Below are 25,641 nucleotides of genomic sequence, written 5' to 3'. Positions count from 1 at the left end.
GCGCCCCTTCGTCCTGTGTGATGAGGGTCGGAAAACACTCCAATCTCCACGGTTCTTCGGAGGACAACTCCAGAAGAAGAGGGAACCAGATCTGACGCGGCCAAAAAGGAGCAATCAGAATCATGGTGCCGCGGTCTTGCTTGAGTTTCAACAAAGTCTTCCCCACCAGAGGTATGGGAGGATAAGCATACAGCAGACCCTCCCCCCAGTCCAGGAGGAAGGCATCCGATGCCAGTCTGCCGTGGGCCTGAAGCCTGGAACAGAACTGAGGGACTTTGTGGTTCACTCGAGATGCGAAGAGATCCACCAGGGGGGTGCCCCACGCCTGGAAGATCTGTCGTACCACACGGGAATTGAGCGACCACTCGTGAGGTTGCATAATCCTGCTCAACCTGTCGGCCAGACTGTTGTTTACGCCTGCCAGATATGTGGCTTGGAGCACCATGCCTCGACGGCGAGCCCAGAGCCACATGCTGACGGCTTCCTGACACAGGGGGCGAGATCCGGTGCCCCCCTGCTTGTTGACATAGTACATGGCAACCTGGTTGTCTGTCTGAATTTGGATAATTTGGTGGGACAGCCGATCTCTGAAAGCCTTCAGAGCGTTCCAGATCGCTCGTAACTCCAGAAGATTGATCTGCAGATCGCGTTCCTGGAGGGACCAGCTTCCTTGGGTGTGAAGCCCATCGACATGAGCTCCCCATCCCAGGAGGGACGCATCCGTAGTCAGCACTTTTTGTGGCTGAGGAATTTGGAAGGGACGTCCCAGAGTCAAATTGGAGCAAATGGTCCACCAATACAGGGATTTGAGAAAACTCGTGGACAGGTGGATCACGTCCTCTAGACCCCCAGCGGCCTGATACCACTGGGAGGCTAGGGTCCATTGAGCAGATCTCATGTGAAGGCGGGCCATGGGAGTCACATGAACTGTGGAGGCCATGTGGCCCAGCAATCTCAACATCTGCCGAGCTGTGATCTGCTGGGACGCTCGCACCCGCGAGACGAGGGACAACAAGTTGTTGGCTCTCGTCTCTGGGAGATAGGCGCGAGCCGTCCGAGAATCCAGCAGAGCTCCTATGAATTCGAGTCTCTGCACTGGGAGAAGGTGGGACTTTGGATAATTTATCACAAACCCCAGTAGCTCCAGTAGGCGAATAGTCATCTGCATGGACTGCAGGGCTCCTGCCTCGGATGTGTTCTTCACCAGCTAATCGTCGAGATATGGGAACACGTGCACCCCCAGCCTGCGAAGTGCCGCTGCTACCACAGCTAGGCACTTTGTGAACACCCTGGGCGCAGAGGCGAGCCCAAAGGGTAGCACACAGTACTGGAAGTGGCGTGTGCCCAACTGAAATCGCAGATACTGTCTGTGAGCTGGCAGTATCGGGATGTGTGTGTAGGCATCCTTCAAGTCCAGAGAGCATAGCCAATCGTTTTGCTGAATCATGGGGAGAAGGGTGCCCAGGGAAAGCATCCTGAACTTTTCTTTTGCGAGATATTTGTTCAGGGCCCTTAGGTCTAGGATGGGACGCATCCCCCCTGTTTTCTTTTCCACAAGGAAGTACCTGGAATAGAATCCCAGCCCTTCTTGCCCGGATGGCACGGGCTCGACCGCATTGGCGCTGAGAAGGGCGGAGAGTTCCTCTGCAAGTACCTTCTTGTGCTGGAAGCTGTAAGACTGAGCTCCCGGTGGACAATTTGGAGGTTTTGAGGTCAAATTGAGGGTGTACCCCTGCCGGACTATTTGCAGAACCCACTGATCGGAGGTTATGAGAGGCCACCTTTGGTGAAAAGCTTTCAACCTCCCTCCCACTGGCAGGTCGCCCGGCACGGACACTTGGATGTCGGCTATGCTCTGCTGGAGCCAGTCAAAAGCTCGCCCCTTGCTTTTGCTGGGGAGCCGCGGGGCCTTGCTGAGTCGCACGCTGCTGACGAGAGCGAGCGCGCTGGGGCTTAGCCTGGGCCGCAGGCTGTCGGGAAGGAGGATTGTACCTACGCTTGCCAGAAGAGTAGGGAACAGTCTTCCTTCCCCCGAAAAATCGTCTACCTGTAGAGTTAGAAGCTGAAGGCTGCCGGCGGGCGAATTTGTCGAATGCGGTGTCCCGCTGGTGGAGAGACTCTACCACCTGTTCGACTTTTTCACCAAAAATGTTGTCCGCACGGCAAGGCGAGTCCGCAATCCGCTGCTGGAGTCTATTCTCCAGGTCGGCGGCACGCAGCCATGAGAGCCTGCGCATCACCACACCTTGAGCAGCGGCCCTGGACGCAACATCAAAAGTGTCATAAACTCCTCTGGCCAGGAATTTTCTGCACGCCTTCAGCTGCCTGACCACCTCCTGAAAAGGCTTGGCTTGCTCAGGGGGTAGAGCATCAACCAAGCCCGCCAACTGCCGCACATTGTTCCGCATGTATATGCTCGTGTAGAGCTGGTAAGACTGGATCTTGGACACGAGCATAGAGGAATGGTAGGCCTTCCTCCCAAAGGAGTCTAAGGTTCTAGCGTCCTTGCCCGGGGGCGCCGAAGCATGTTCCCTAGAACTCTTAGCCTTCTTTAGGGCCAAATCCACAACTCCAGAGTCATGAGGCAACTGAGTGCGCATCAGCTCTGGGTCCCCATGGATCCGGTACTGGGACTCGATCTTCTTGGGAATGTGGGGATTAGTTAATGGCTTGGTCCAGTTCGCAAGCAATGTCTTTTTCAGGACATGGTGCAAGGGAACAGTGGACGCTTCCTTAGGTGGAGAAGGATAGTCCAGGAGCTCAAACATTTCAGCCCTGGGCTCGTCCTCCACAACCACCGGGAAGGGGATGGCCGTAGACATCTCCCGGACAAAGGAAGCAAAAGACAGACTCTCGGGAGGAGAAAGCTGTCTCTCAGGAGAGGGAGTGGGATCAGACGGAAGACCCTCAGACTCCTCGTCAGAGAAATATCTGGGATCTTCCTCTTCCTCCCACGAGGCCTCACCCTCGGTGTCAGACACAAGTTCACGGACCTGTGTCTGCAACCTCGCCCTGCTCGACTCTGTGGAACCACGTCCACGATGGGGGCGTCGAGAGGTAGGCTCCCTGGCCCGCATCGGCGAAGCTCCCTCCGCCGACGTAGTCGGGGAGCCCTCCTGGGAGGTGGCCGCGGTCGGCACCGCATGCGGTACCGACGTCGGGGACCTCAACCTGGGCGATGGGCCAGCCGGCGCCACGCTCGACGGTACCGGAGGCGCAAGCACCGCCGGTACCGGAGGGGTAGGGCGCAACAGCTCTCCCAGAATCTCTGGGAGAACGGCCCGGAGGCTCTCGTTCAGAGTGGCTGCAGAAAAAGGCTGAGAGGTCGATGCAGGCGTCGACGTCAGAACCTGTTCCGGGCGAGGAGGCTGTTCCGGGCTGTCCAGAGTGGAGCGCATCGACACCTCTTGAACAGAGGGTGAGCGGTCCTCTCGGTGCCGATGCCTGCTGGGTGCCGAATCCCTCGGCGACCCAGAGCTCTCGGTGCCGACACGGGGAGGAGACCGGTGTCGATGCTTCTTCGATTTCTTCCGAAGCATGTCACCGGAGCTCCCCGGCACCGACGAGGAGGACGTAGAATCCAGCCGTCGCTTCCTCGGGGCCGAGGCCGAAGGAGGTCGGTCTCGGGGGGGCTGTACCGCAGGAGCCCTCAGGGTAGGAGGAGACCCACCCGAAGGCTCACCGCCACCAGCAGGGGAATGGACAGCCCTCACCTGCACTCCTGACGATGCACCACCGTCCGACGACATCAGCAGACGAGGTCCCGGTACCACCGACGTCGATGCAGCTATCCGATGTCTCGGCGCCGATGCAGAGGCCCGATGCCTCGATGCACTCGATGCAGGGGCGGCCGAGGAAGGTGGTCTGGACGCTGACGACGTCGATGCACTCGAAGATCCCGGTGCCGATGCCGACGAAGAGCCCGAGAACAACACGTTCCACTGGGCTAGTCTCGCTACCTGAGTCCGCCTTTGAAGCAGGGAACACAGACTGCAGTTCTGAGGGCGGTGCTCGGCCCCCAGACACTGAAGACACGACGAGTGTCGATCAGTGAGCGAGATAACCCGGGCGCACTGGGTGCACTTCTTGAAGCCGCTGGAAGGCTTCGATGTCATGGGCGGAAAAATCACGCCGGCGAAATCAAAATCCGAAATGACGGAAAAAGAGCACCAAAACTTTAGAGGGAGAAAATCTCGACCGAGGCCGAAAAGAGGCCTACCCCGACGACGAAAGAAAACTTACCGGGGCAAAAAGCTGGAAGTACGGGGAGGATTGACACGAAACCCGGTGGGGGGTTTCCGGAGCACTTCCCGACTCAAGCAAAAACTTTTCCGAAGAAAAAAACACGCTCAAAACAATTTGGACGCGCGATGTCGACTTTCCGGGGCTCGACACGGCGAAAATACGACCGTACCGAGTGCGGACAAAAGAAGACTGGCCGGCTCGAGCCGGTTTCGGGCGGGAAGACGGCCGCGCATGCGCGGTGCGCGCGGGCGCGCGAGGACTAGCAAAGGACTTTGCTAGTGAAGTTTCCGATTGGAGGGGCTGCCGTGGACGTCACCCATCAGTGAGAACAAGCAGCCTGCTTGTCCTCGGAGAAACATAATTGCCTTGCCATCCTAGATTCCTCCCATCAGTCCGGCATTGCTGCCTTATCTCCATTTCCCTTGTTTCCTCCTATGGGTCCAGCAGAGGATTCCTACCAACCTTTGCTCCCGTAGGCTTCCATACTTTCAGCATTAGCTGGCACTGCCAGCAGTGATTACAGCAGGCTCTCTCTCTCTCTGGCCAGCCCTGGGGTCCTTCCATCTATTGCAGCTTCCTGTTGCCACGTAGAAAAGACGAGGCAGAGGGAAAGCTTCAGCCCAGCTGGAGTGAGATAGATGTAATCGCTGCTGGCCAATGCAGGAAAATCTGTAGGCCCGCAGGGAGGAGGACAGTGGGAGGTAGGATGGCATACTTGACCCACCAAAGGGGATGGGGAACGGGGGCTGACAAGTTGCATATGGATTGAAGGGAAGTGTATGTGTGTGGGAGGGGATGCACACGGATGGGACGGAAGGGGAGAGAATGAGGAGAGATGCTGCACATGGGTGGAAGAGAAGGGAAGAAATGGAAAACTATATTTGAGAAGGAGACAGAACATGGAAAAAAGCTGAATGTGAAAGATCAGCGCTAAAGATGGATATAGGGCAAGAAATGAAGGAGGTGGAAAAAAGAAAACTAGGAAACAAGCAGGAGGTCCTGAAAACAAAGCTAAGCTCACAAAGGGTAGCAGAATCAGAGACTGGGAACAAGATGATTAGAAAACTAAAATCTCCAAACAAGGTATGAAAAACGATTTTATTCTGATTAGTGATTGAATTATTTCAGTTTTGAGAAATTACATCAGTGTTATTTTGCATTTTACAGAAGGAAATGAATTTCTTTCTATTTATCTGGTGTTGTACAATTTGCAGAATCTGGTATCTCTGCTTTCAGTTCTTGTCTGCGTATTTTTTGCAGTTCCCTATTTTGTATCAGGTCAGAGTCATCTTCTGAACCTGCAACTAACGTGAAGGATTCTGCTGGTATGTGGGGGTCTCTGTAGGAATCAGTCCATCTTGTTCCAAGTTTCCTAGTATTATTTTTATTTTTTTTTATTATTATTACATTTGTACCCCGCACTTTCCCACATAAATGCAGGCTCAATGCGACTTACATAGTAATTTGAAATACAAAGTTAATAGAATTTTAATAAAACAGTAGAAAACAATGTAAAGTTGGGCTTAGTAGTGTATGATAAGTTGAGCTAGATAATATATGACTAGGATAAAAAAGGGTAGGCAGGATAGGATAGTGTAATTTGGGAGAAAGGGTAAGGAGGGATAAAATTAAGGAGAGATGGAAAGAGAAGGAAAGTAGCAGGTATATTGGTGCACTAATGTATTTCAGTAGCACAACGAAATTAAATCACTACTTCTGAAGGATATAGGTATGGGTGGGGACGGAATGGATCTTAGCAGCAATGGGCAGGTATGTCTTGACAATTTTTGCACCTTGTAAGTGTGCAGTGAGATGAAAGAGGCTGAAAACCACTGTTCTATAATATAGATATCAATCTTTATATATAGTATGGTATCTTCTATCAACTTACAAACATCTTAGGGGCCCTTTTACTAGGATGTACTACAAAATGGGCTTAGCACGTCTTAATGCGGAACCTTCCCTCTCACCATTTCTAGCATGTCCATAAAATAAGGCATGTTCAATTTTCTTTTTTTTTTTAATTTGTAAGTTGTGCACTAACCTTTCAATAGTGAGTGGCAACTGCAAATAATTAACTTAGAAGCACTTACTGTCTCCTATTTAGGATGTGCTAAAGGCTCCAATGTTAATATTGTGTTATTCACTGAGTATGCAGTAATGTGAGTGTGCTACCTGAACAGTGCCTCCATGTCCATTCTCCCTCCAAAAATACATACAAAAAAATAAATACCACATGGTAAGCGCACTTAAAAGGGGAAATCACTTAAAGACAATTTAGCGTGTCCTGCAATGAGCCTTTTTTGGCACATTAAGTCAGCATTAGAGCTAAGTGCACCTTAGTAAAAGGGACCCTTAAAGTTTTATGAAAACACTTCATTATATATTAGGTCACTATTCCTTGCAGTCAAAGATCTAAATTAATGACAAGGCAAATTCCTCTTATTTAGAACAATTACTGTGATGCAAAACACACGTCTATTAAGCTACATATATAATCAAGTTTTCACAGCTAATTTAAAAAATTCCTTAAACATTAAAAGGTGACACAAACTAGATTACCTGATCATCATTTTCATCAGAAAAGGTTATCGAAGTGAGTTTGTAATTATTTTTCAATAAAAATTCATTCACCAGGAAGTTTAGAGCTCTTTTTTCAAGAGGTTTAATTGGATCCTAAAACAGACAAAGAGAATATTTGAGACATTTTATTTTCAACTATTAAGCTAATACTTACTTTTTCTTCTTCATGCTAGCAAGAAATCAGGTAGAAGCTTCAGGATCAGATGAGTCTGGATACGGTTAACAGCAAACCTCATCCATTAAAAATGCCCATACAAATCCTGAAACCTATTCAGTGGTACTTTTGTGTAGGGATGGAAATAAAACCCTATTCCTAAAATTTTCTATCTGCTACCAGCAGCTAACCTTGCCTTCTTCTGTGTGTTTTGGGCCCCTATTGATGGGCCCAAAACACACAGAAGAGGCAAGGTAAGCTGCTGGAGGATAGCAATGAAAAAATAGCAAATAAAGCAAACAATCAAAACAAAGATACACAAAAGGAGTATAAAATGTTATTAAAAAAACATGTCCACTGCTCCCACAAATTGTGGTTGGTTTCTAAGTTTATAAATATTTTTCCATTTTTGTGAGAATTTGATCCTAATATTAAACATAATCAATCAAATAAAATTTCTAGAGGTTAATAATATATAAAGTTATCATCAACCTAAGAAAAATGTCACCAAGGAAATAAAGGCAAGCTATGAAATATTTTTACCATTTCATGCACCTGCATCTTCACCTCTCTATCATAAGCTGAAAGTAGCTGCTCATCTCAGAAAGCTAAGAACGTCCTAGGAGCTTCCTTTGAACAAATGTGCACTTGAACTCCTACAGTTAAGACTGCCTTCTTATTGTGCCAAACCACCTTAAGGCAGTAAAATCCTCATCCTATTCCTGAACCATGATTTCAAGCAAAGATTATAGGTTAAGCCAGCATTTCCCAAACTGTGCGCCATGGCTGCGCCGCACAAATCGGGGCTGGCGCAAGCTGATAAGCATGGAAGGGGGATGCCACAAGCAATGCTTACTGCCGTCACAGTTCCAGCCCCATCTGCCCGCCCCTTAGCTCCCCCACAGCCCTCTTTTCATTCCTGCCGCCCTGCGCTTGCGTTTTTAAAATCTTTTACTCTACTTCAAAATCCAAGCGGCGGCAGCAGCGAAAGAAACAGGCTCGCCTCGAGCCTTCCCTTCCCTCTGTGTCCTGCCTTCCTCTGATATACTTTCCTGTTTCTGTGAGGGAGGACACAGAGGGAAGGGAAGGCCCGAGGCGAGCCTGTTTCATTCGCTGCTGCTGCTGCCGCCGTTTGGATTTTGAGGTAAAATAAAAGATTTAAAAAACACAGGGCAGCAGGAATAAAAGGGGGGTGTTGTGGGAGAAGAGGGTGGGCAGGTGGGGCTTGGGTTTGAACTGCAACTCAGGGGCTGAAAAGGGAGGGGTGAGTCACTGGACATGGAAGGGATGGGAGGGGACGATGGGGGCAAAGGAGAATCGCTGGACATGGATGGGAGGGGAGGATAGGGGTAAAGGAGAATTGCTGGACATGGATCGGAAGGGAGAGCAGGGGAGAGGAGAAATCGCTAGACATGGAGGGGAGAGAGAACTGCTGGACATAGATGGATGGAGGGTGGCAGGGGAGAGAGGAGAATGCTGGATATGGATGGAAAGAAGAGAGGGCAGGGGAGAGGGGAGAATTACTAGATATGGATGGATAGAGGAGAGGGGAGAATTACTAGATATGGATGGATGGAGGAGAGTTGCTGCTGGACATGGATGGAGAGGAGGGGAGGACAAGGGAAAGAGTAGGGTTGCTACTGGACATGGATGGATGGAAGAGAGAGCAGAGGAGAGTTGCTGGACATGGATGGAAGGCAGAGGAGAGAGGAGAGTTGCTGGACATGGATGGAGGGGAGGTCAGGGGCAAGAGGAGAGTTGCTGGACATGGATGGATGGACAGGGCAGAAATGCTGGACATGGATGGAGGGCAGGGAAGACAGGAAAGAGATGCACAAATCTATGAGCTGCTGCATCCAAGTTGTCATTCTTGTTTGTTCGTATAATTTATTTTAATTTAATCTCACATTTTTAAACATGTTGGTTTGTGCAGCATACAGATGTATAAAGAGGAAGTATAAAAACGGAATGACTTTTCATAAGTAGAATAGTAATTTGTTATAAATTGTAATCAGTGTGTTATTTGGAGGGGCTGGTTATAGGGACACCCTAGCACTGATATATTTGTGCAGATAAAAAGATGGAGACCTGTGTGGCTGGGGGGTGGGGGGGGGGGGGGGGGGGCGGAGACCTGTGTGGCTGGGGGGTGGGGGGGCGGAGACCTGTGTGGCTGGAGGGTGGGGGTGGAGGTTGGGGGGTGCCGTGAAAAATTGCTCGGACACAAAGGGTTCCATTAACTGAAAAAATTTGGGAACCACTGGGTTAAGCAATCGTTTGGTCCCTAGAAGCATACTTTATGGTTCTTAGAAAAAGAAAAAAGGGGGGGGGGGGGGGAAACCTCTTGTATACAACTTAAATGGTCAGATAGTTGATTAATACTAATTGAGTAGTCACAGAATTAAATTTCCTATTATACAACTACATACCTGAATTTCAGGACTAGATTTATAGTTTTTTCGTTCCTGTAAGGGAACTTCATTTTCTGAAACAAAATAGGGGTAAAAAGTTAAATGAGACAAATATTCAGCTAAACATTTCTCAAAGTGCTATATTGTTAAATACAAAAGACTAAAGAAAAGTTTTATGTACACCACCTGCAGCCTGAGTCAGGTTGACTCGGAGTGCCTGAATAGTCTCCTTAGCTTTCCGTAGTTCAAACTCCAGGACTGGACAAGGTTTTGGATTAAACACACACAGGCATCCAACCAAGGAAAGGGAAACAAAAATAAAAATAAAAAGCAAGGATGGGTGGTGTGAAAAAAAAATACAGTTTTGTATCGAGAACAGAAAGAATGCAGTCTACATGAAACTCATGAACACATGCAGCAGAGTCAACTTGAAAGCAAACTGGTGAACATTTGCTATAGACAAACAAGACAACTCGATTCAAACCTAGTTTCCGAATTACTAGAAATTTATTCAAATATTATTTTAAATCTATTGTCTTATATTAGACCACTGCACAAAAATGCCACCTTAGTGCTTTTCCTTGCATGTACGCCTAATAAATTCTCATTTGCTGGACTTATTCTAGAAGGCATCCTTCAATTAATATGTTAATATTAACATTAATATGGTAGAGCCGGTGGGGGGAAGAGGGGTTGGTGGTTGGGAGGCGAAGATAGTGGTGGGCAGACTTATACAGTCTGTGCCCTGAAAAAGACAGGTACAAATCAAGGTATACACAAAAAGTAGCACATACGAGTTATCTTGTTGGGCAGACTGGATGGACCGTGCAGGTCTTTTTCTGCCGTCATCTACTATGTTACTATGTTCCGATGTACCAACATATTTGAAGAGAAAATACTCCATCTTCTACTTTTTTAATAAGATCTTGTTCTGCCTGTAAAGAAGCTGTCACTTCCAGCTTAAAAAAACAATTCACAAAAAGTGTTCAAATGTCTTCACTCACAGAGTAGCAGTTACCTGCATTTCTTATTTCTGTATTCTTTATGTTTTCAGTTTTACTGCTATTTTGACCATTTTCTGACCAACATCGCTAGGGCACAAAGCATTCATGCATCTTCATATTTCTATCTACTAGACTACTACTACTTATCACTTCTATAGCGCTACAAGGCCTGCAATATCTATAATTCCCCCCCCCCCCCCCCCACCTCAATACAAATATGCATTCTACTAATATTACTTCTGAGTGAATTCAAATTCTGCAGATGGACCAAGAGCAGCAAGCATTTTCACTGCAGCCTTCCCTTCTCAGGACAGACCCAGCTTATAGCCTTTTCATCTACCCCTAACTCCGGCAACCAGATCCTAAACAGTACAAGTGGAATTGGAGGAAAGCAGCTGCATGCCAAACCACATTCTCTTAATTTAAGAATAGACATACTGGATCAGACCAATGGTCCATCTAGTCCAGTACCCTGCTTCCAACAGTGGCCAATCCAGGTCACAAGTACCTGGCAGAAACCCAAAATAGCTGAACACAGATCTAAAGCAGTGACTAAGTAAACTTCTAAACGACATATAAATCGACAAAGCCAGGTGGAAAGTTTCAAGTGGCTCAAAAGACGCTTTCATCAGCTGGGTGAGGATGCATTGAAGTGCCATGACCCTGTGAGGGCTTAGTAAAAAGGAAACCTCTCATGAATCGAACTAGAGGCAGTACAGAAATGGGCTTATCCTCTAGATGGTGATGGAAAGTGCCAATCACCCTTACAGAGTTGGTTTTGAGACCAGACTCAAAGGTGCAAAAGGTATTCAAGCAGTTTTCATATAGGGCATGGAAAAGGATCTAAGGCTTTGCCTTACACCAGACATCAAATCTCTTCCATTTAATATTGTATCACCTCTTTGTGGAATCTATTCTGGAAGCAATCAGGACCCTGGAGACCCGCCTCATGCAGGTGGAGGTATGTCAAAAGACACCCCTCACTGAGTGACACTCTTGGTAGGCAATCTGGAGGAATCCTGATGCCAATTTAGAGGGTAACCCCCTCACCCACGGAATATTTGGAGAACCCACTGGTCAGTGGGTATCAGGGGCCATCTTGTATGGAAAAGATTTATTCTCCCCCTACCAGAAGGTTGTCTGGGGTGGTTACTTTTATTACAACTATGCTCTCTTGGAGCCAGTAAAAAGCTAGTCCCTTGCTTTGACTGGGGAGTTGGACACCCAGTCATAATAGCCCTGACAAAATAGCCCCAACAAGAAAGCCCTGACAAAACAGCCTTGTAAAAAAAATAACCCTTGACATTTCACACTCTAACAAAATAGCCCTTGACAAAATGGCCCCGCCCACAAAACAACCCTTGACAAAATAGCCCCCTTAACAAAACAGCCCCCTAAGAAAAAATAACATCACAAAAAATATAATAAACTACAACTGAAATCTTCACTGATAAAGACTCCTACCAGCATTCAATTGCATAAGGCATATAAAAATAAACAAAATTCTATAGCTACAAACTGGTATTCATGATCTGTTCTGCTATTTAAAGATATTCTTCCATCAACATGCTAATTTTAAAAACCCCCAATATTGTCATCATTTTCATAGTCTTACCAACCTTATCCTGTTTGGCAAGGTAAGATTATTAGGAATAAAATGAAGTCCCATATTCTGGGCAGCCTGATTGGCCCCTTTTGACAGGGGGCTAACTTGTCAAGGGTTATATTGTGGGCAGGCCATTTTGACAGTGGCCGTTATGTCAGGGACATTATGTTGGGAGCTTTTTTTGTTTGGAGCTTTTTCTGTCGGGGCCATTTTGTCGGGGCTATTTTGACCAGGTACCGGGGAGTTGGTTGGGCTTTCTGGGGCCAAAAGGTGGGCTGCAGAGAGAGAGGGGGCAAAGCTGATTGGAAGTAGGGTAGAGGGGGAACCGACACTGGATGGAAATGGAGGGAGGGGGGGAATTGACACTGGATGAAAGCAGGGAGGAGAGAAAGGGGGCAGACTTAGGATGAAAGCAGGGAGAGAAAAAAGGCACATTTTGGATTGGGGGAAGAAAGAGGATAGATGCTGGATGGGGAAAGAAGAAGATAACAGTTAGTGACACCGGGACTGGGACTGTTGAGTAGGGCAGGCCGGAATATACCTACAGCTTTAAAAGCAGTTGGGTCTCTTTGGATTCCCGCTGGCAAACCTCCGAGAAGTGGAAGCCACGAGCTGAGAGAGGGACTTCAATGTATCCATCCTTTTCTGGATGAGGTCTGTGACCTCCTCCACTTTGTCCCCAAAAGACTGTCACCTCGGCAACGTATGTCCACAAGTTGTTTCTGAACCACTGGTTCTAGGTCTGAGACACACAGCCAGGTGAGTCTGTGCATGCCAATACCCAATGCAGAAATTCAGGATGCCACATTGAAAATATCATAGGTTGCCCAGGCCCAGTGCTTTCAACACTCCTTCTGCATTGCTATTAATCTGCCGTGCAGAGTTCTGAGGGCAGAGAATTTGTTAAGTCTGACACACTGTGCACCAAATTTTGCACTCATGTACAGCTGGAAAGACTGCACACAGAACATGAGCATAGAAGCCTGTCAAAACCTCTCTCCCAAAAAGAGTACAGTTCTAGCATGTTATCCCGGGGGGAGGGGGTACTGAAATGTGTGTTCTAGACCTCTTACTCCTTTTTAGAGCACATTCGACCACCACAGAGTGGTGTAGCAACTGTATTTCAAATCTGGGAGAATTCTGTACTCTGAACATAGTCTGTCTTCTGTTGGACGGGCTACACAGTGAAAGGGGTCTCCCAATTCTTTGTCTGTGCTTGCCTTAGGCACTGTTTCCTCCAATCTGCTTATCTTTTGGTATGAGGTCATGCGACTGGCACAATGGGATCTCCCGCATCACTCTGCCACCCTCTGTGCTGCTGCTTTCCAGAACCAGCAGCGACAAACAAAAATACAGCAGTCGCACCTTCCTATATATACCAGAGGCTACTGGTCCACCCCCCTTTGATGTTCCAGGGCACAGCCAGCAGTCGCAGATATGTACAGGAAGGTCCCGTATGACTGCTGTAGTTTCATTTGTTGCTGCTGCTGCTGGTTCAGGAAAGCAGCAGTGGGAGTGTCAGGGGCCAGATGTTGACGGAAGTGGAGGGGAGGGCAGACGCTGGTTGGAAGCAAGGTGGAGGGAGACAGAGATGCTGGTGGGAAGTGAGGTAGAGAGAGAGAGAGGGAGGAGCAGATGATGCTTGGAAGCGAGGTGGAAAGAGACAGAGGAGGCAGACACTGGTTGGAAGTGAGGTGGAGCGCGAGAGAGGGGTAGATTCTGGTTGGAAGCGAGGTAGAGAGAGGGCAGATGCTGGTTGGAAGCGAGAGAGAGAAGGGCAGATGCTGGTTGGAAGCGAGAGGGAGAAGGGCAGATGCTGGTTGGAAGCGAGAGAGAGAGAAGGGCAGATGCTGGTTGGAAGCGAGAGAGAGAGAGAAGGGCAGATGCTGGTTGGAAGCGAGAGAGAGAGAGAGAAGGGCAGATGCTGGTTGGAAGCGAGAGAGAGAGAGAAGGGCAGATGCTGGTTGGAAGCGAGAGAGAGAGAGAAGGGCAGATGCTGGTTGGAAGCGAGAGAGAGAGAGAAGGGCAGATGCTGGTTGGAAGCGAGAGAGAGAGAGAAGGGCAGATGCTGGTTGGAAGCGAGAGAGAGAAGGGCAGATGCTGGTTGGAAGCGAGAGAGAGAGAGAGAAGGGCAGATGCTGGTTGGAAGCGAGAGAGAGAGAGAGAAGGGCAGATGCTGGTTGGAAGCGAGAGAGAGAGAGAAGGGCAGATGCTGGTTGGAAGCGAGAGAGAGAAGGGCAGATGCTGGTTGGAAGCGAGAGAGAGAAGGGCAGATGCTGACTGGAAGCGAGAGAGAGAAGGGCAGATGCTGACTGGAAGCGAGAGAGAGAGAAGGGCAGATGCTGGTTGGAAGCAAAGGTGGAGAGACAGAGAGAGGCAGATGCTGGTTGGAAGCAAAGGTGGAGAGACAGAGAGAGGCAGATGCTGGTTGGAAGCAAAGGTGGAGAGACAGAGAGAGGCAGATGCTGGTTGGAAGCAAAGGTGGAGAGACAGAGAGAGGCAGATGCTGGTTGGAAGTGAGGTGGAGGGCGGTAGGGAGGGAGGGAGGGCGGGACAGTCGCTATTTGGAAGCAAGGTAGAGATAAAGAGGGCGGGACAGTCGCTATTTGGAAGCAAGGTAGAGATAGAGAGGGCCAGATGCAGACTGTTGTAAGTGAGGTAGAGATAGAGAGGGCCAGATGCTGGTTGGAAGTGAGGTGGAGAGAGGGAGGGAGGGGCAGTTGCTATTTGGAAGCGAGGTAGAGATAGAGAAGGGCAGACGCTGGTTGGAAGCGAGAGAGAGAGAGAGAAGGGCAGACGCTAGTTGGAAGCGAGAGAGAGAGAAGGGCAGACGCTGGTTGGAAGCGAGAGAGAGATAGAGAAGGGCAGACGCTGGTTGGAAGCGAGAGAGAGAGAAGGGCAGGTGCTGGTTGGAAGCGAGAGAGAGAGAGAAGGGCAGATGCTGGTTGGAAGCGAGAGAGAGAGAGAAGGGCAGATGCTGGTTGGAAGCGAGAGAGAGAGAGAAGGGCAGATGCTGGTTGGAAGCGAGAGAGAGAGAGAGAAGGGCAGATGCTGGTTGGAAGCGAGAGAGAGAGAGAAGGGCAGATGCTGGTTGGAAGCGAGAGAGAGAGAGAAGGGCAGATGCTGGTTGGAAGCGAGAGAGAGAGAGAGAAGGGCAGATGCTGGTTGGAAGCGAGAGAGAGAAGGGCAGATGCTGGTTGGAAGCGAGAGAGAGAGAGAAGGGCAGATGCTGGTTGGAAGCGAGAGAGAGAAGGGCAGATGCTGGTTGGAAGCGAGAGAGAGAAGGGCAGATGCTGGTTGGAAGCGAGAGAGAGAAGGGCAGATGCTGACTGGAAGCGAGAGAGAGAGAAGGGCAGATGCTGGTTGGAAGCAAAGGTGGAGAGACAGAGAGAGGCAGATGCTGGTTGGAAGTGAGGTGGAGGGCGGTAGGGAGGGAGGGAGGGCGGGACAGTCGCTATTTGGAAGCAAGGTAGAGATAAAGAGGGCGGGACAGTCGCTATTTGGAAGCAAGGTAGAGATAGAGAGGGCCAGATGCAGACTGTTGTAAGTGAGGTAGAGATAGAGAGGGCCAGACGCTGGTTGGAAGTGAGGTGGAGAGAGGGAGGGAGAGGCAGTTGCTATTTGGAAGCGAGGTAGAGATAGAGAAGGGCAGACGCTGGTTGGAAGCGAGAGAGAGAGATAGAGAAGGGCAGACGCTGGTTGGAAGCGAGAGAGAGAGAGAAGGGCAGACGCTGGTTGGAAGCGAGAGAGAGAGAGAAGGGCAGACGCTGGTTGGAAGCGAGAGAGAGAGAGAAGGGCAGACGCTGGTTGGAAGCGAGAGAGATAGAGAAGGGCAGACGCTGGTTGGAAGCGAGAGAGAGAGATAGAGAAGGGCAGACGCTGGTTGAATGCGAGAGAGAGAGAGAAGGGCAGATGCTGGTTGGGAGAGAGAGAGAGAGAAGGGCAGATGCTGGTTGGGAGAGAGAGAGACAGACGCTGGTTGGACGCGAGGTGGAGAGAGAGAGAGAGGCAGACAGACGCTGGTTGGACGCGAGGTGGAGATAGAGAGAGAGAGGCAGACAGACGCTGGTTGGACGCGAGGTGGAGAGAGAGAGAGAGGCAGACAGACGCTGGTTGGACGCGAGGTGGAGAGAGAGAGAGAGGCAGACAGACGCTGGTTGGACGCGAGGTGGAGAGAGAGAGAGAGGCAGACAGACGCTGGTTGGACGCGAGGTGGAGAGAGAGAGAGAGAGAGGCAGACAGACGCTGGTTGGAAGCGAGGTGGAGATAGAGAGAGAGAGGCAGACAGACGCTGGTTGGACGCGAGGTGGAGAGAGAGAGAGAGGCAGACAGACGCTGGTTGGACGCGAGGTGGAGAGAGAGAGAGAGAGGCAGACAGACGCTGGTTGGAAGCGAGGTGGAGAGAGAGAGAGAGAGGCAGACAGACGCTGGTTGGAAGCGAGATGGAGAGAGAGAGGCAGACGCTGGTTGGAAGCGAGATGGAGAGAGAGAGGCAGACGCTGGTTGGAAGCGAGGTAGAGAGAGAGAGGCAGACGCTGGTTGGAAGCGAGGTGGAGAGAGAGAGAGGCAGACGCTGGTTGGAAGCGAGGTGGAGAGAGAGAGAGAGGCAGACGCTGGTTGGAAGCGAGGTAGAGAGAGAGAGGCAGACGCTGGTTGGAAGCGAGGTAGAGAGAGAGGCAGACGCTGGTTGGAAGTGAGGTGGAGAGAGAGAGGCAGACGCTGGTTGGAAGCGAGGTGGAGAGAGAGAGAGAGAGGGAGGGGCAGACGCTGGTTGGAAGCAAGGTGGGGAGAGAGAGAGGGGGCAGACGCTGGTTGGAAGCAAGGTGGGGAGAGAGAGAGAGAGGGGCAGACGCTGGTTGGAAGCAAGGTGGGGAGAGAGAGAGAGAGGGGCAGACGCTGGTTGGAAGCGAGTTGGAGAGAGAGAGAGGGGCAGACGCTGGTTGGAAGCGAGTTGGAGAGAGAGAGAGGGGCAGACGCTGGTTGGAAGCGAGGTGGAGAGAGAGAGAGAGAGAGAGGGGCAGTGAAGACTCACCACTGTCCTTTTATTTATAAACTTTTGCTAGTGAAGAGTTGGTATCTTTTGGATAAAGGAAGTAGTTAAAGTTTATTAAACCTCTTGGTTATCTCTAAGGTATTACTTCTCCTTTCACATATAGAGGTAAATTAGTAGAAGTTCAAACACTTAACAGTGTATATGACCGTGCGATAGATTGACTTTTGAAACAGAAAACCTAATAGAAAATGATTTGCATATATAAGTTTAGAAAGGAAAAAGTACATCTTACCTGATAGTTTTCTTTCCTTTAATCCTACCAGACCAGTCCAGAGAGCAGATGAAGATAAAAAAAAAAAAAAGCAGTTCCATGTGCTTCATCACTAAAGGGGATTGTGAACTCAGAGAATGCTCACTATAATGAATTTCCAAACAATGGTGCTCAAGTCCATAGTGTTGGTCAATAATTAATAGTTCAGACAATGCACCACACTCAGCAAGAGCATCTACCAACCAGGTAGGCAAAGACTCTACGGACATACAGTACTTCCACTGAGTCAGGAGAAGAATGATGCATAGTACATTATGTCAAGATTCATGCGAAGCAATGACATTCACAGAATGGACTAAAAAGAAACAACAAAAAGAAATTGATTACCACAAAGGATGGTTTCTACATAAGTACGTAAGTAATGCCACACTGGGAAAGACCAAGGGTCCATCGAGCTCAGCATCCTGTCCACGACAGCGGCCAATCCAGGCCAAGGGCACCTGGCAAGCTTCCCAAACATACACACATTCTATACATGTTATTCCTGGAATTGTGGATTTTTCTCAAGTCCATTTAGTAGTGGTTTATGGACTTGTCCTTTAGGAAACCGTCTAACCCCTTTTTAAACTCTGCTAAGCTAACTGCCTTCACCATGTTCTCCAGCAATGAATTCCAGAGTTTAATTATGCATTGGGTGAAGAAACTTTTTCTCCGATTTGTTTTAAATTTACGTAGAGAGGTGTGGTAGCCATGTTACTACACTGTAGTTTCATCACATGCCCCCTAGTCCTAGTATTTTTGGAAAGTGTGAACAGACACTTCACATCCACCTGTTCCATTCCACTCATTATTTTATATACCTCTATCATGTCTCCCCTCAGCCGTCTCTTCTCCAAGCTGAAAAGCCCTAGCCTCCTTAGTCTTTCTTCATAGGGAAGTTGTCCCATCCCCGCTATCATTTTAGTCGCTGTTTGCTGCACCTTTTCCAATTCTACTATATCTTTCTTGAGATGTGGCAACCAGAATTGAACACAATACTCAAGGTGTGGTCGCACCATGGAGCGATACAACGGCATTATAACATCCTCACACCTATTTTCCATACCTTTCCTAATAATACCCAACATTCTATTCGCTTTCCTAGCCGCAGCAGCACACTGAGCAGAAGGTTTCAGTGTATTATCGACGATGACACCCAGATCCCTTTCTTGGTCCGTAACTCCTAACGTGGAACCTTGCATGACATAGCTATAATTCGGGTTCTTTTTTCCCACATGCATCACCTTGCACTTGCTCACATTAAAAGTCATCTGCCATTTAGCCGCCCAGTCTCCCAGTCTCGTAAGGTCCTCTTGTAATTTTTCACAATCCTGTCGCGAGTTAACGACTTTGAATAACTTTGTGTCATCAGCAAATTTAATTACCTCGCTAGTTTCTCCCATCTCTAAATCATTTATAAATATATTAAAAAGCAGTGGTCCTAGCACAGACCCCTGAGGAACCCCACTAACTACCCTTCTCCATTGTGAATACTGCCCATTTAAGCCCACTCTCTGTTTCCTATCCTTCAACCAGTTTTTAATCCACAATAGGACATTTTTTTTTTTGTTACATTTGTACCCCGTGCTTTCCCACTCATGGCAGGCTCAATGCGGCTTACATTTCCTCCTATTCCATGACCCTCCAATTTCCTCTGTAGCCTTTCATGAGGTACCTTGTCAAACGCCTTTTGAAAATCCAGATAAACAATATCAACCGACTCCCCTTTGTCCACATGTTTGTTTACTCCTTCAAAGTCTGGTAGGACTAAAGGAAAAAAAATAGGTAAGACAAATTTTCCTTCCTTTTCGTCAATATCAGACCAGTCTGACAAGTGGGATGCAGCATAGCAGTCCTCAATAGGATGGGAGTACAAGAGAAGGCCCAGTCAATGGTGCAAAGAACAAAAGTGGTGATACAGCAGTCGACATGTCAAAGCGCAAGATGGACCTGAGGCTTTCAGAGCCTTTCCCTTTAAAAAGAAGAATTAACCCCCAAGGAAGAAAGGCTGAAATAAACAGTCATATCCTATATAATAAAACTCACCCTCAACGTTCTGAGGACACTGACGTCAGTGTCACTTCCTTCGGGTTCGAAGGGTTCGTGGTGGTGAAGCCACCGAAATCATTGTCTCTGGGCCCCGCCCTCATGTCAAACGTGATGTCGAGGGCGGAGCAATGGCATCACAGAGCAAGGGCGTCAGTGGCTTCATGACTCAGGAGATGAAGGTGGCGTGCGTTGACGAGGTGCGGAGCAATGGCGGTCAGTGGCTTCACAACGCTGAAGGGGTGGGTAGGGAGGGGGATTCGGGAGGAAAACCTTGCTAGCGCCCGTTTCATTTGCTCCAGAAACGGGCATGTTTTACTAGTATATATATATATATTGGTTCCTTTAATTTGCTGAGCACACTGTAGTGGCGGTGGGGAGAGGGAGAGAAAGAGAAATTCAGCACCAGTAAATATCACCCTAGCTCCAATAAAACTTGAGGAAATCTTTTTAGGAAGAAAAGGGGCATAATCCTTTCTAAGGAAAGCATCTGCTCTACCAACAGAAGAAGATCTGGGTCAAGATCTGACTGAGAAGCAGCAAACAGGATAAGCACAGTTTGTCTCCATCTACTCGTCGATGGATACAACATTCAGTTGTCTGGATTGGTCTAGTATGGTATGGATGAAAAGGAAGCAATTCTTTCTCAACCAATAATTTGAAAACTTCCATGAGACGTTAACATTATTGCACAGATATTCAAAAGCCCTTAAGCAGTGAGCATCGGATCCTCACAAAGGCTTTTTTTTTTTTTTGCATAATGCTGGCATGGACAAAGTTTAACACCTGGCCTTATACATAACTATATGGCCAAAATATTTCAATGTTTGAATTTGGGTGGGATTTGAGGCTGGCTGTGGGCAGAGCATAGTGTTATATACAGAGTGGCAAAATTCAGCCACTCTCATACAATTTATCTATGTAACTGCCAATAGTCAAAATAAGTAAAACACTGTTGCATACCTGTATCAGGTGTTTTTTGTAGACAACAGGATTGATCAGATATGTGGGTGACTCCCAAGCTCACGGCTGCTCATTTATTACTCTTCATTGTTCAGGAGCAACCCACAAATCATTTGTTAACATGGTATATGGGAAAATTAGGTTCTTACCTTGGTAATTTTCTTTCCTTTAGTCATAGCAGATGAAGCCATTATGTATGTATGGGTTATGTCCATCAACCAGCAGGGGAGATGGAGAGCACTCAAACTTTCACAGTGCCCTCTTGGCCAGCTAGCTCCACTGCCTCTTCAGTATTTGAAGCTTCCAAAGCAGTATGGCAAACCGCAATGAGAATCACAAGAGCTTTCCTCACAGCGAACGATGGCCCATCACAAGGGCATGATGCACATCCTCCTGGAGGGAATAAACTCGTCCTCCTTATTGTATAAGTGGAGGGGAACACATGCGCCTCCTGGAGGGAATCACACATCCTCACAACACACTGGAGGGAATGAACTCATCCTCCTATTTATAGAACTGGAGGGGAACACACGCGCCTCCTGGAGAGAATCAACACATCCTCCAAAAAAAAACATGCTGGAGGGAATGAACACATCTTCCTAAATTTAAACTGAACATGAATCCTGAAGATTGTTTTCCAACTTTCTCCCAAGGAAGGAACTTCAGGAAATTAGAACAGAACCTGAAAAACAGATTCACAGCATATAGACAATCATACAGGGAGGGCTCATGGCTTCATCTGCTATGACTAAAGGAAAGAAAATTACCAAGGTAAGAACCTAATTTTCCCTTCCTTGTCATCAAGCAGATGAAGCCATTATGTATGGGATGTAACAAAGCAATCCCTAGATAGGGTGGGAACAAGCCACACCACGCGCTAGCACTTGTGCACCAAAACGCGCATCCCTCCTGGCAGCCACATCCAGCCTGTAATGTCGGGCAAAGGAGAGCTTAGAAGCCCATGTTGCTGCACTGCATATCTCTTGAAGAGAGAGTGCTCCAGTTTCAGCCCAAGAGGAAGAAATCGCTCTAGTAGAATGTGCCTTAAAGGCTACAGGCGGAACCCTGCCGGCCAGCAGATAAGCTGAAAAGATAGTTTCTTTGAGCCAGCGGGCAATAGTGGCTTTAGACGCTGGAGACCCTCTGCGAGAACCAGATAGCAAAACAAACAGATGATCAGAAGTCCTGAAAGAGTTAGTAACTCGCAGATACTGCAGCAGAGTCCTGCGCACATCCAAAAGGTGCAGCTGCCCAAAAGATTCTGGAAACTCTTCCTCTGAAAAAGAGGGCAAGAAAATAAGCTGGTTTAAGTGAAAGGCTGAAACCACCTTAGGCATAAAGGAAGGCACGGTCCGAACCGTGACTCCGGACTCTGAAAATTGCAGAAATGGGTCTCTACAGGACAGCGCCTGGAGCTCTGACACCCGTCTCGCCGAGGTAATGGCCACCAGAAAAATGGCCTTCAGTGTCAAGTCTTTCTCCGATGCTTGCTGAAGCGGCTCAAAAGGAGATGCCTGCAGGGTTTTCAAAACTAGCCCCAGGTTCCAAGCTGGACAGGGTGCTCGCACTGGAGGTCGGAGCCGAAGCACCCCTCTAAGAAACCGTGCCACATCTGGGTGAGCAGCCAAAGACACGCCTTCCACCTTACCACGAAGGGAGGCCAACGCTGCCACCTGCACCCGCAGGGAATTATAGGCCAAGCCTTTTTGTACACCTTCCTGCAAAAAGTCCAGAATCGGCGAGACAGGAGCCCGCATTGGAACAATGGCTCTGGAAGCACACCAAGACTCAAACAGGCACCAAATCCTGGCATAAGCCACGGAAGTGGACCGCTTGCGGGCTTGCAGGAGAGTGGAAATAACTTTATTGGAATAACTTTTATCCCTCAATTACGCCCTCTCAATAGCCATGCCGTAAGACCAAAGTGGCCGGCGTCCTCCGTGGCTACCGGTCCCTGAGTCAAGAGGTTCGGTACCAGAGGTAACGGCAGAGGAGCCTTCCAGGAGCATCTGTCGGAGGTCTGCAAACCAAGGTCTCCTTGGCCAATCCGGGGCAATGAGGACCACTTCTCCTGGGTGCAGCCGAATCCGCAAGAGCAGGCGCCCTATCAAGGGCCATGGGGGAAAACACATAAAGTAGACCCGGAGGCCAGGGTTGAGCCAAGGCATCCAACCCCACCGAGCGAGGATCTCTCCGTCTGCTGAAGCAGCACGGGACTTTGGTATTGGCACTTGTCGCCATTAGATCCATCACGGGCTTGCCCCATTTGGCACAGATCTGCAGGAATACTTCGTCTGCCAGATTCCATTCTGCTGGATCGATCTGATGCCTGCTCAGATAATCGGCCTGCACATTGCTCTGACCTGCAATATGAGCTGCCGACAGACACTGAAGATGCAGCTCGGCCCAGTGGCAAATCAGTTCGGCCTGCGCGGCTAGTGCTCTGCACCTTGTTCCGCTTTGTCGATTTATATAAGCCACCGTTGTCGTGTTGTCCGACATCACTCTGACAGCCAATCCTTCCAGGGTCACTTGAAAGGCCAGAAGCGCCTGAAACACCGCTTTCAAATCTAGGCGGTTGATGGACCACTCCGACTCCTCGGGTGTCCATAGACCCTGGGCATGCTTCCCCTTGCAGTGTGCGCCCCAGCCCTTCAGGCTGCCATCTGTTACCACTAGGCACCAAACGGGGAGCGTCAGCGGCATTCCTCGCCGCAGCATGCTGTCCGAGAGCCACCACTCCATGCTGAGACGGGCCGCAGGGAGCCAAGAAAGTCTGCATTGGTAAACCTGAGAAATAGGAGACCATCTCCGGAGTAGGGAATACTGTAGAGGTCTCAGGTGCGCTCTCACCCAGGGTACCACTTCCATCGTGGCTGTCATCGATTCCAGCAGCTGGACAAAGTCCCAAGCTCGCGGGCGGGGCATCCTCAGGAGCAGACGGACCTGATTCTGAAGCTTGCACCGCCTTAGCTCGGGTAGGAACACATAGCCCGAGACTGTGTCGAACCTGGCCCCCCCAAAACTCTAGAGATTGTGAAGGGGACAGGTGACTTTTGGCCATATTGACGACCCAGCCTAGAGATTGCAGTACTGAGACCACTCTGGCTGTAGCTTGTAAGCTCTCTGTTGCAGAGTCTGCTCTGATGAGCCAGTCGTCTAGGTACGGGTGAACCCTGATACCTTCTCGCCTGAGAAAAGCAGCTACTACCACCATTACCTTCGAAAAGGTTCGGGGAGCTGTGGTGAGGCCAAAAGGCAAGGCCCTGAACTGGAAAAGTTTTCCCAACACTGCAAACCTCAGAAACTTCTGGTGCGGGGGCCAAATCGGAATGTGCAAGTAAGCTTCTTTCAGGTCTAGAGACGTGAGAAACTCTCCTGGCTGAACCGCCGCAATGACGGAGCGCAGGGATTCCATGTGGAAATGCCGCACTCTCAAGGACTTGTTCACTTCTTTTAAGTCCAGAATAGGGCGAAAGGACCCACCTTTTCGCGGCACCACAAAGTAGATGGAGTATCGGCCGCAGCCTTGCTCGGCGGGAGGCACCGGGGTCACTGCCCCTAACTGAATCAGACCTTGTAAAGTCTCCTCCACCGCCGCCCGTTTGACGGCAGAACTGCATCGGGACTCCACAAACACGTCTCTTACTGGGGCGTTGAATTCTATTCTGTACCAATCTCTGATCAGGTCCAGAACCCACTGATCTGAGGAAATCTTGGCCCACTCCTCGACAAAGAGGGAAAGCCGTCCTCCGATGACAGGCATCGAGGAGAGGGCCGGTGCACCATCATTGAGAGGGTCGCCCCTGAACTCCTGGTCTTGAGCCACCAGCTGCGGAACGCTTGTCCGAGCGAAAGGAGTTCCTCTGCTGACCACGGGCACGAGAAGTGAACCCAGCAGAACGCCCCGGGCGGTACCTTCTAGCTTCACGGAAGCGAGGTCTGTACGAGGAGTGGACCGCCTGGCCCTTAGAGGAAGGCCTCTGCCTATCTTCGGGCAAGCGCTGGGGTTTTGGATCACCCAGGCCTTTCACAATTTTCTCTAACTCCTCACCAAATAGGAGAAGTCCTTGAAAAGGCAACTTCACCAACCTTTGCTTAGAGGCCATGTCCGCTGCCCAGTGTCGTAGCCACAGACGACGGCGAGCCGCCACTGCTACTGCCATTTGTTTAGCCGAAGCTCTGACAAGGTCATAAAAAGCATCAGCCAGAAAGGACAAGGCCACCTCCATCCGCGGAGCCACATCCAACAAGGGCTCCGCTCCATCTCCGGGCTGAGCCACTGCCTGTTGCAGCCAAGCTAGGCAGGCTCTCACAGCATAACAGCTGCATGCAGACGCCCGAACAGTGAGACCTGCAATTTCAAAGGACCGTTTCAACGCTGTTTCCAGCCTACGGTCTTGAACATCCTTCAGGGCAACACCTCCTTCAACAGGGAGGGTAGTTCTCCTTGTCACCGCAGTGACTAGGGCATCCACTGTAGGCATTTGAAAACGAGCCATATGTCCCTCACGCAGAGGGTATAACTGCCCCATAGCCCTGGAAACTCTCAAAGGTCCCTCGGGGTCAGCCCACTGAGCCGAAACAAGCTCTAGGATGGAGTCATGCAAAGGGAAGGCCCGAGCAGCTTTCTTGGTACTAGCCATCCTGGGATTACCCGAGGAGGCCATGCCACTGTCAGGATCTTCAATCGAGAGAGCTTGCAGGGTATCTGAAATAAGCGCTGGCAGCTCATCACGGCGGAAAGTCCTCACCGCGGAGGGATCATCCAGATCCTGTGGTAAATCCGCACCTGACTCTGGTTCCTCAGACCAAGAACGTCTGTCAGAGTTCTCCGAATCCTCACACCCCGACCACGGGGGGGGGGGGGGGGGGGGGGGGGGGGGGGGGGGGGGAAAGGTGCACCACAATCTGAAGGGGAATTAACCCTTCTGCGCTTATCTTTAGGCCAAACATCCGGGAAAAAAGCCTCACTGGGCAGTCCCAGGCCAGAGTCCATCGGGGGGGCAATCAGAGGAGCCTCAGGCGACCCTTGAGGAAGGGCTCTTTTCATCATGTATGCTTTATGCAGCAAAAGCACAAAATCCGGGGAGAAAATCTCACCCTGGGCACCCAAATCCTGTCCGGTGCTAGCCACTCCTGAAATAACCTCATCTCGAGGTGCCCCACCCGGCTCAGGTCTCTCCGTGTCCACGGAGGCCGCGCCATGCGGTGTAAGCAAAATGGCGCCCGCTGCCAGCTCAGAGCGGGAAGAAACATCGCTCACCATGCTCGGGCCGGCTCCTACGCCAATACAGCACGATTTACAGAGCCCTGCTGCTGATTTGCG

At 49.6% G+C, this 25,641-nt stretch overlaps 1 protein-coding gene across 2 annotated transcripts in view; it reads right to left on the bottom strand.

Annotated features, from left to right (window-relative positions):
• RELCH (RAB11 binding and LisH domain, coiled-coil and HEAT repeat containing) overlaps nt 1-25,641 on the bottom strand; it is a 447,561-nt gene that overhangs the window by 354,899 nt on the left and 67,021 nt on the right. For both annotated transcript variants that reach the window (XM_030203226.1, XM_030203234.1), the window contains exons 3-5: nt 9,577-9,648; nt 9,409-9,464; nt 6,808-6,921 (exon numbers count right to left, since the gene is read on the bottom strand). In XM_030203226.1, the coding sequence (XP_030059086.1) occupies nt 6,808-6,921; nt 9,409-9,464; nt 9,577-9,648 (242 nt within the window). The remainder of the gene's footprint in view (nt 1-6,807; nt 6,922-9,408; nt 9,465-9,576; nt 9,649-25,641) is intronic.

This window comes from Microcaecilia unicolor, chromosome 1, assembly GCF_901765095.1.
Source record: "Microcaecilia unicolor chromosome 1, aMicUni1.1, whole genome shotgun sequence".
Classification (NCBI taxonomy): Eukaryota; Metazoa; Chordata; class Amphibia; order Gymnophiona; family Siphonopidae; genus Microcaecilia; species Microcaecilia unicolor.
Note: the sequence above shows the minus strand (reverse complement) of the source record. Positions and strands in the feature narration are given on the sequence as shown.